At 42.0% G+C, this 10,789-nt stretch overlaps 1 protein-coding gene across 2 annotated transcripts; it reads right to left on the reverse strand.

Moving 5' to 3' along the window:
• Positions 1-267: 267 nt before the first annotated feature.
• On the reverse strand, positions 268-10,318 carry COPS7A (COP9 signalosome subunit 7A). 2 transcript variants are annotated; one of them, XM_058171090.1, is made up of 8 exons: positions 10,204-10,318; positions 9,150-9,355; positions 7,029-7,104; positions 6,015-6,103; positions 5,553-5,755; positions 3,580-3,685; positions 1,191-1,342; positions 268-849 (listed from the first exon to the last, which is right to left on the reverse strand). In XM_058171090.1, exons 2-8 carry the CDS (start codon positions 9,309-9,311, stop codon positions 810-812), a joined length of 828 nt encoding a protein of 275 aa, XP_058027073.1. In that variant the 5' UTR covers positions 9,312-9,355; positions 10,204-10,318; the 3' UTR covers positions 268-809. The 2 variants fall into 2 exon arrangements, with proteins under 2 accessions (XP_058027073.1, XP_058027074.1); XM_058171091.1 differs by lacking the exon at positions 10,204-10,318 and adding an exon at positions 9,799-10,197.
• Positions 10,319-10,789: the final 471 nt, after the last annotated feature.

Below are 10,789 nucleotides of genomic sequence, written 5' to 3' on the forward strand. Positions count from 1 at the left end.
CAGAAACCTTTTTTTTAAAAAAAGATTTCTATTTAGCCGTCAGCTATGAGGATGTATTACATATTTTTATTTGACCATGTTTCTCATTACATTCTCATTCTTTGCTAATAATAATCTTACATATTATTTCTCCTACTATTTTCCCTCTAAAAGAAAGTCCCACCAAAGCTGTAACCTTAAAAAAACTCAAGCTATCATAAATTCAGTTACCAAAACATCCAGAACAAACATCCAGAATGGCGCCAAAGTGAAGATAACTCCTGGAAATATAGTCTGTACTTTTTTATTTTGATTTATATATTTATACTATTTTTAAAAACAATCCACCCAAACACTCACACAAACACTCCTCCCTTTCACAGATCCCAGTAAAGCAGGAAACTGAGATGTCAAACTGGATGCCCCAGAGCAAATGTCCTAGGATCTCTTCAGAGAATTTAAGCGGCTGCTTGATGCCAGATTTGTTTCCACACAGGCAACCACAACAATCTGTTGGTGCAAATGTAATTTAAACATCAGCCATTTCATGGCACCTTAAAAATGCATTCAAGAAAACAAAAGTAAGGAGAGAGAGAGAGAGAGGGAGGGAGGGAGGGAGGAGAGGGGGAAAGAAGGCGCATTCAAAATAGAGAAGGTATAAACAAAATTACCAGAAAGGAGCAGAGGAAAGGAGCTGTAAGAAACACAAGAAAATAATGGGAAGGCAGAACCATTTACACAGGGACAAGGTTGCACAGAAATACATCTGGATTGAAGAAGAAAGCACCAGATGTAGGACACCTGTTTCAACTCCCCAGCCATCAGTTCTGTCAGTTTGATTTAGACCAGATCTTTGCACTGCCTCGGAGCCTGCAGAGAAGAAGAAAGCCTTGGAATGAGGACCAGCAGAAGTTTAGCCCGAATTCTCAAGATAAGGGCTTTATAGACTCTATAGCAGGGGTCTCCAACCTGGTCCCTTTAAGACTTGTGGACTTCAACTCCCAGAGTCCCTCAGCCAGCAAAGCTGGCTGAGGAACTCTGGGAGTTGAAGTCCACAAGTCTTAAAGGGACCAAGGTTGGAGACCCCTGCTCTATAGTAAATTGCTAGAGCCCCAATGTAAAGGACTGATGAAACACCTCAGGCAATGCTCTGCTTTCCTGTCCCATCTGCAGAAAAGCAATAGCCAACCTCCACTGGAATGCTATCTCACCCTTTGCCCTTGGAGGCCTTCTTGCTAGCCTGGCGCTGGTTGGTACCCGGTGCGGGCTCCCGGAGTTCTGACAAATGCTGTTCAGGGTCTTGGGAGGTTGCTGCTGCTGCAGCTGCTGTTGTCACCTTAATTGTCTTCTTCAGATTTGCCACCTGCCGGGTAAAAAGAAAATGAGGGAAAAGAAACAAAAGAAGACACGGTTCCAGCTCCAAAGACAGGAAGGGTTTCCTAGCATAATCATCCTGGAAAAATCTCACTAGGCAATTTAAAAATCCCATCTGGGGGGCCGTTTTGCCAAGGTTTCAGTGGATGCCTCCCAATGTGCTGCATTCAACTGGAGGGTTGAGGGTGCGATTATGAAAACCACACTGTTGAGATTTCTCTCCCCTCCTGCTGACTCATCCAGTTTATTAACAATACTTGTAGATCACCCCAGTGCTAATAGATTCTAGGTGTGAACAACAAAGCACAGAACCAAAGAAGAAATTATAAACTGTACATAATATAAGCAACAAATGAATGAAATGTATGAGCCAGGAGGTTACAGTTATCTAGAATAATATTTTTCTCGCATTGTTCATTAGTCTAAATAATTAATTTCTCCAGCCAAATAAGGATAGGCACTTTGATTGTATAAAAGCGTTTGCTGACTGTGTTATAGATTGGTTTGGAGAATAAAATATTGCTCAGATGAAATGTATTTTTTATTTTTAATATTAGTAGGGTTGTATTATGCTGTTTTCTGAACAAATAATAGTCACAAACTTTATCTCATAACTCCCAGACCTCTAATAATTAAGGTATATTTGTAGAGAATTAAACTGAAGCATTTTCTCTTTTCCTACATGTGACAAGAATTTTATCAGAGCATGTAAAGCAAACAAGAACCACTTCCATTGGCTCAAAGCCAGCTCTGGGTTTTATATGCCTTGTCAAGCATTAATACTCCAAAAATGTCAGGTTCTGGGATGAGGTTTTAGGTGCTTTAATGGCCGAGCAAAATAAATGCCTTAAATATCTGAAAGCTCCACATATACACTTTGCACTCTTAAAACCTCCTAAATTCTGAACACACACTTTCTCTTATTCTTTCAGTGTTTTCTAAGCTTGGAATAACGATGCACATCAAAATGCAACAATTAGCAAAATGAATAATTTGGTAATAATTAAAGGTTCTGCCACATTCAGTATAGAATTAAATGGCTAAAAGGCAAATTAACCATGTAAAAATGAAAGAATGAACCTTCTCCATGGAGAGATGGACGACGTTTTTTTAAAAAACAATAAATCTACTCATGTCCGTCATCCAGGTTAAAATTGCTATGATCAGCCAATAAAACATAATTTTGAATGGAGCGAATGTGAGCACCTTTCTGCATCTCACTTCCAAAAATGTTATGTTAAATATTTTTAGTAAGATTTGAATGATGATCATAGAATAAGTATTATAATCATCTCTTTAAAGGCAATATTCACAGGTTAGTTTTAGATCCAGTTTTACGGTTTGTGAGAATTGACTTTTATCATGTTATATCTTGGAACTTGACAGAGACAAGAAAATGTCTTACATGGAGTCAGAAGTGGTATTATCCATTAAGCAGCAAGTAAGAAACATCAGATATAGAAAAAACATGGAACTGACATTTTCTGTCTATTGTTGCCGGAATTAATCTCTTCTAAAGTAAGCAAGATAAATCTACTGGAGGCATATTTATTAATTACACTTGCCTCAGTTTCAAAGACTGTAAACAATACAAGAGCAGTAGCAACAAAATAACATAGCAATTGAAAAAATAAAACTTTAAAAAATAATATAACCACAATTATAATAGCAACATATTAATATAATATATATATTATATTATACATAATATAATATAATAGCAACTAGGCCTTAATAAATATAATAATGAAATCCAAAGCCCTTCCAGAACAGCCAGGTTTTTACAACCTTCTGGAAAGCAAAGGGGGCACGAGCTATCTTTCCTTGGGGGGAGGAGGGGGAAGCGATTGCAGAGGAGTCGAGTTACCCAAAGAATGCCTATTTTGGGGGGCCCTCCCACTTTAACCTCCCAGGAGGAGGTGACTTACAACAGGTCTTCTCTGTCCATTTAGGGGTTTATATAGGCAATAACCTAAAACATTTGAATTGAAGCTGCTGGTAGTTTATGCTCCCACATCAGCTTCCCTCCTTGATAGAAAATTGCTGAATATCAGGGGCACAATCTTAATGAGTTTTCTGGAGGCTACAGGTGGCCACAAGTTGCCTACTTGAGCTAGACCAGAAATATAGAAGACCAGCAGAGGCTGTCAGGTGTAATGATGAAGTCAGTCGGAAGCTGGGCGGGGTGGGGGTGGGGAAGCTGTGCATTGCAGCCCTGCCCCTCACCTCACTCTCAATCTGCTGCTTCAGGCCCAGCTGCTGCTCTTTGTGTTGATTGGCTCGGCTAACTTGTTCTTCAATGCTTGAAAGGACAACTTCGCAGCCCTGGCACCTGGGAAGGACCAGTAAAAGTTGAACAAGCAGGAGACCAACAAAGCAACTAAGAGAGCACACAGCATTTAGCAGAAGCTAATAAAACTTGAGATTGGGACATCCAGAAGAAAGACCGCCTCATGGGCATCCAAGGATGGGAGAACCAACAAGGAAATGTACATGATAATGTCATGAAAATCTCCTGACTTAAGTGCTTGCGTCAGATGTTGAGACCCAAGCACTTAATGGCAGCATTCACTCAATGATGATGTGTCTGTGTATTTTAGCATCCTTGTATTTTGTGCTGCAGATCCCACTGGAGAGACTTCAATTGAAAAAGGGTTCTCATAGCAAAGGAAGAAGAGAGAGGGGTAGAAGAAATAGTCCTGGGAGAATGGATCTGTCTCCACAGGCATCTGTTACTTTAGCAAGATCACCACACAGGCATACAACTCTTTCCCCACCAGTGGAAGGTACTTTTTCTAAGAGTAGGATCAAACTGAATGTATACCAAGTTTCTAGAGGTACAGAAAAAATGTAAAGAATCTTGGCTTTCACTTTTAAAAGAAAAAAAAAGTGGTTGGACCTAAAAGCAAATTTCTAGTTTATGGAAACATTTATTTACAATGCTTTGCGACATCTGATAAAACTCATACATGATGTAGAGGAGGTATATTTCTATCAACAGAGAGTATCTCTTCAAAGTCCCCAATTGCCTCTTACCCCACTTAAGTTCGTAAAAGTAGAATAAATTGTGTTAATTGGTGTAACCCAGGGGTGTCCAAACTTGGTCCCTTCAAGACTTTTGGACTTCAACTCCCAGAGTCCCTCAGCCAGCAAAGCTGGCTGAGGAACTCTGGGAGTTGAAGTCCAAAAGTCTTAAAGGGACCAAGTTTGGACACCCCTGGTGTAACCTATTGACCAATTCATGGGGCACAAAATTCTGGTACCGGTATTAATATTGCATAAGAGGTAGTCCTCACTTAACCACCTTTCGTTCAGCGATCATTTGAACTTACAGCAGAACTGAATTAAGGGCCCACCTAGATTTACAACTGCCCCACTTGCCACCAGTTCCCCCCCTCCCCACAGCCGATCTTCATCACTGCCTTCGCCTGCCTCCCCTCCGCTGGGTTCACCATCCTGGCACGGACAGGGGATGTGCTGTTGAAGTGTTCCACAGACTGGCGGGTGAGTGCTCCAGGAAGACAGGCCTGTGCTGTGCCTCATGCCGCTGCTAGCGAGGTCCTTCTTTTGGGAACTGGCCAGGGCATCCCTTTGAGGAGGAAAGGCTTGGCCGGCATGCAGAAGGTGGCCTGTGCAAAAGAAGGATGTGGCCGATGCACGAAAACTTGCCCCGGCTGGTTCGTGAAAGGAGAACCTGGCCAGCAGTGGTGCAGTGTATACAGAGACAAGCAGGGTTGGGCAGTGGGAGGCAGCTGGTGACGGCTGTCAAAAGGGCAGAGCTGGGCGGATGGAGGAAGCTGAAGTGGAGGCAATCACTTATCATCCTCCAAAGTTGGCTAGGATCTATGTGGATCCTCGCCTAATGTGCAATTTGCTCAACAACAGGTGGGATTGTTAGAACTGCTGTCAATAAGCAGAGGGGGGCCCTTGAGGTTTTGCTTAATGACAGAGCTGCCAATCCCAATTAGGGTTATTAAATGAGGACTATTTTATATAAGTGATAAAAAGCTCTTTGTTCATCCTTGCCAAGTGGTGTGATGCCGATTAGGGGACTAATCAGTCCCGAATGGGGCCCCATGATCCGCACCCATTTGACTTCTTTCCACATACGCAGCAGAGCCTGAGAAGGTCTGTTGGGCTTCTTTGACTTTGTTAAGATGTATCCTCCCCAATTTTCACAGGATCAAAGTCTTCCTTACCATTCTTGGAGCGTGCGGGTAATGATACTGAGCTCCTCCCTGCGGATGTCCCGGCCAATGCTATAATCCACCTCTAACCGCTGGTTGCGCTGGTCCAGGCTCCCTCGGAGAACATCGGCATACACTGCCTCAATCACCAAATCCTCCAGTTGCCGCACATTCTTCAGTTGGAGCTGCTCCAACAGTACAGAATAGGGGATGCACTGCAGAGGCACACAAACCGATGTTAAGGTACGACATTCGTTTGTTTATTTGCATTCATTAGCCACCCAATTCCAGAGGACTTCTAAGCCAGGGGTCTCCAATCTTGGCAACTTTAAGCCTGTCGGACTTCAACTCCCAGAAGCAAAGCTGGCTGGGGAATTCTGGGAGTTGAAGTCCGCCAGGCTTAAAGTTGCCAAGGTTGGAGACCCCTGTTGTAAACAATGAGCAGAATAGGCAAGAAAAGGGTAGGTAGACTACCTTCAGCTTGGAAGCCAAGGTGACCACAGACAGGTGGCGCAGTTTGTTCTTCTGAGCTTCTGTCAAGGGAGGCAGATTCCCAGCTTCAGCTGTTCACAGACCAAAACAAAAAGGAATATTCCTTCAAATTCTCACTAGCATCACTGGATAAGATCCCATCCACTTTTTATAAAATTAATCATTCCTCCATTTTTTTTCTACTTCTCATGTGACATATTCAGACACCCTATATCCAGCCCCATCTTTTTCTCCTCTTTAAATAAAAACTTTAAGTCAAACAGTCAACATTTACTTAAGACAACATGCACAGCATTTACACAAATGTCCAGTAACCCTATACAAATTCTTCCTTCTTTGGGGGAGTTTAAACATACAAATTAGTCAACATTTACTTAAGACAACATGCACAGCATTTACACAAATGTCCAGTAACCCTATACAAATTCTTCCTTCTTTGGGGGAGTTTAAACATACAAATTAGTCAACATTTACTTAAGACAACATGCACAGCATTTACACAAATGTCCAGTAACCCTATACAAATTCTTCCTTCTTTGGGGGAGTTTAAACATACAAATTAGTCACTTAGATTTTTTCAAAATCAATAGATTGATTCTGAGACCACACTCTCCCAATAAAGATAAAAATTTGGTGCCAACTGCAGGGTGGCCCTCTCCTTATGCACTACAAATACTCTCCATCCATGGGACATCCTCCAAAGATCATGGATAACAAACAGAAGACTACAGAAAGCAGGATAAAGGAGTAAGGCATTTACATGTTATGGGCCACCCTCCGTCTCCTTTTAATGTCCAGCAGTTTCTTTCTCAACTCAATGAAATTTTTAGCCCAAAACTCCTGATCCTAGGGAGGAGGGCTTCAGCACTGAATGACTTCATATTATCCAAACCCAGCTATGAAGCATTGCTTCATTTTTGTTTTCTTGGCTCTTCCATCTCTATATTGGCAATTTTCTCCACCATTCCTGTTTCTTAAGGAGAAAATATGACATACCCAGGTAATCTGAATACGTCCCATATGCAAAGACTGTAAGCAGGCGAAAAATAGGTGAGAATTCACTTTCAGCAAGCTGTAGAGGGAGAGAAAACAACTACAGTTATTTGAGAAATGACTAAAAAAACCACTTTTTTTGGTTCATGGAACCTTTCACACCGGAATAATTTTGCTTAGTTATTAAAGAAACCTAATTTTTTCTTTATTTTTTCCCCACATAGAAAACACAAACCCATAGCGAGCAAGAAGGAAATGTTGGTTACCCAACTTCTAGGGCCTCTGTGCTCAGACTGGTAAGACAGTCTGTTATTAACACAGCTGCCTGCAATTACTGCAGGTTCTAGTCCCACCAGGCCCAAGGTTGACTCAGCCTTTCATCCTTTATAAGGTAGGTAAAATGAGGACCCAGATTGTTGGGGGCAATAAGTTGACTTTGTATATAAATATACAAATAGGATGAAGACTATTGCTAACATAGTGTAAGCCGCCCTGAGTCTTCGGAGAAGGGCAGGATATAAATGCAAAAAAAAAAAAAACTTGTGTACATGTACAACCCAGGTATACAATAGATCTAACTTTCACCAATATGGGGAGCCTCTGCCCACTCTGTACCACTCAAGAAAATTATGGAGGAATTGATATAATGTCTCATTTTGCCTCAGATTAAAAATCCCTGACAGAAAAATATTGGATAGGGAGAAATGTTCTAGCTAGCCTATTTGTTCTTAGACATACAGCACTAGTTTTATATATGGAGAATTGTTATTGTTAGGTCTATTTAATGTTATGAGCCTCCATCTGTCATCCCAAATGGTATAATCATGTATAATTTTAGTACAAACAATTTCATGGAATATCTTTAAAACAGCCCGTTTGTTTCCTTCTGTGCAGTGCTCTTGTGGTGGGAATGCTGCAGTTTACAGATGTTCAAAATCCAACTTAAATATCTAAGAAAAAAAGTCTCTCAGACATAAAGGAAGGTTACTGGATAATTTTGCACCACATTTACCTCTCCATCTAGCTTCTCTCACAAAAATGTGTTATAGAAAAAAGGTAGGAATTTTATGAACATCACCAAAATCTGTCTATTATTCAGGTCACTGACATTCAGAGGTTTTGGCAGACTTCACAAAAGCAAAGATTGTGTGCCAGATTTTAAAAATGAACCCTTTTAAGTTTCCATATTGCATTGAATAAATCACCTAAGTGAAATACAGGGTTATTTTCCTCCATAAATCCACTTGGATGCTATAGTTTGGGAACCACAGATTTCAAACCACTATGTTTCATGACAGAAGGAAGATATAAGGTTTTTCATATTTTTAATAAAGTTGAGGGCCCACACTATTTCCTTCTTTATTATCATTCTAAGCCTTTCTTTAATGATAAAAAAATTGGCCTATGAACCAAAAATTATTTAGAGGAACTCCATGCAAGGACCTATGACATTTATTTTTCTTTCTATACTTTTTCCCATCATGTAATCACCTAATATTTTAATTAAAGGTATACATTTTTAGGGAGATTTGTGCCTTTATGAAGGATTGGGAAGCATTCAAAGAGACACATCCCATTTAAAGGTGGAACTGGGTAGATCTATTACAAAATATATATTTACCTGGAATAAATACTGGCATTTTAAAATTCAGCATAAAGAAAGATCAAGCAATTTTGTTTAGCCTAGCGATTAAATTCCAGAAAAATCCTAAATGACTTTAGGAACCCCATGGGTTACCAAATTCAGTATGAAAAGCATTCACTTAAAAGCAATTTTATTCAGAGTTTCAACAGAAAGACGACTAATCTCCATTCAGTACTGCTACACAAGAATTTGTCACAGGAAGTCAGACAGAAACCTGAAGCTGCTCATTTACAGAACAGAACTACATTTTTCAAAGGATGTGTGAACTGATGGTTCTGCTTTAAAGCATAATCTGTGATTTCAAATTATCCTAAAGTAATTATAATAACAAAGCAGTGCTAAGAAAGGCTGCCTTGCAGAACAGAGGCACCAGAGATCATATACACTTAGAGAAGATAAGGACCTGGTATTTTCCATCAGGCCTTTGGAAGGCTGTACCATACAACTGAGGTCGTCACCCCATGAGTCTCGGTGCTCACCTCTTGAACATTTGGCATATCAAGCAGCTCTCCAAAAACATAAATACCGGGGGCTTCCAGCACTTGATGAATGAGGCTGGCCAGAGCAGCTCCGCGGGCAGATCTTGCCAGCAGCAGAAACTGCTCCTGATTCTGCCCAGACACCTTCACTTCGGCTGCCATTGGGCTAGCAATCAGAATGGTTCAGGACTTGCAGCCCCCACCACCTAAAGGAATAAACAAGTATAACAACTGGAACTTCTCATATTATCCTGGAGCAAAAGAAAATTACTGTACCACCGGGATATTTATTTACATTATTTAAACATCATGCAGGACCAAACAAACAAATAAAGGATCTGGGCAACTCACAAGACCAAAAAGCCCCACTACAATAAAATACAGTACAATGAAATGCAGTGGTGAAGTTATCAGACTATGAATACACATTCACGCATGTATTTAAAATATGAATACATATATATTCAGAATATGAAAATACATAGACACCGAAATACAAGACACTTTGGAGCAGCCAATTCCTGATATACCTGCTCAGTGTCTAACACGCTATCAGTTCCAGGACACAACTTAATGACAATAATTTAAGACAGCAGAAAGCGTCCTACTTTATAAGTTAACTCTCTCCTAAAAATCAAAGTTGTTTTACCCTCGGTTCAGACGAATGTCTCTGGGCACGCTCAAGGCTGTGCATGAATGTGTAGCAAGTGTAATTCTACCTAACTGTCAGGGTGAGCAGGCCAGAAAAGAAGAGGTAACTAACGGAGAGGAACGAAGCGTTTTATGGACAGAAGACAAAAAACAAAGGGAGAAAAGGATCAGCTTCCGCGGGAAAGAAGCTGCGGCAGGGAAGAGGAGAGAAGCGCACGAGAGCCGCTCCAGGAAAGCAGACCCATCTTCAGGTCACGTTGGCAAAAGAGAGAGAGTGGATTGAGAGCAAGGGAAAGTGCCTTTGCTGCTGCTGTGTCTCTCCACCAGGAACGCCCATCAGATCCAACCGGGCTCCATAAGTGCCCCAGAGCAGCCCTTTCTACCTGCCTTCCTCGCTGCCTACCTGAGGGTCCCTTTCCCGCTGGGAGCGGCTGCTGGGAAAACCTCCAGCCAAGAGCTCTCGACCACTTCCGGGTTGGTGGCGTCACAGCTGCCCCTCAAACCCCGCCCCTTTGACCTCTCATTGGCCAGCTCCCTCCTAGGAGGGCGGGCCTCACGGCGAAAGCTTTCTAAGCCGCTGCTGGGCTCTCCCTGCCCAGTCTTAGCTCGTCCTTCGGGCCGAGGAGCGCTGAGCCTGCCCGCCGTGCGCCGCCCACGGGCCACTCTGCCCCCTTTTCAACTCTTCCCCCGATCTCCCCGAGATCCAAGCTCGAAGCAGAGACGCCTTTCTGACTTACCGCACGCCCGCAATAGTCAGAAGTCTTATACTTCTGTGTGCCTGGACTTCCGCCGCGTTGCACAACGCCGACTTTGATTCATCGTCTCCGACAATCCAATCTCCTTCCGAAATCACACCGTGGTCTCTTATCCCCGGGGCGGGCGTTTGTAGAAAGAAAGAAGCAAGCTTGCTTCGGAACAAAACCTCCACGTCCATGACCATAAAGAGGTTTTGCCCCCGAGCTTCCAATTAAAACGAAGAGCTTGGTTCG

The sequence above is a fragment of the Ahaetulla prasina genome, chromosome 2 (genome assembly GCF_028640845.1).
Source record: "Ahaetulla prasina isolate Xishuangbanna chromosome 2, ASM2864084v1, whole genome shotgun sequence".
NCBI lineage: Eukaryota > Metazoa > Chordata > Lepidosauria > Squamata > Colubridae > Ahaetulla > Ahaetulla prasina.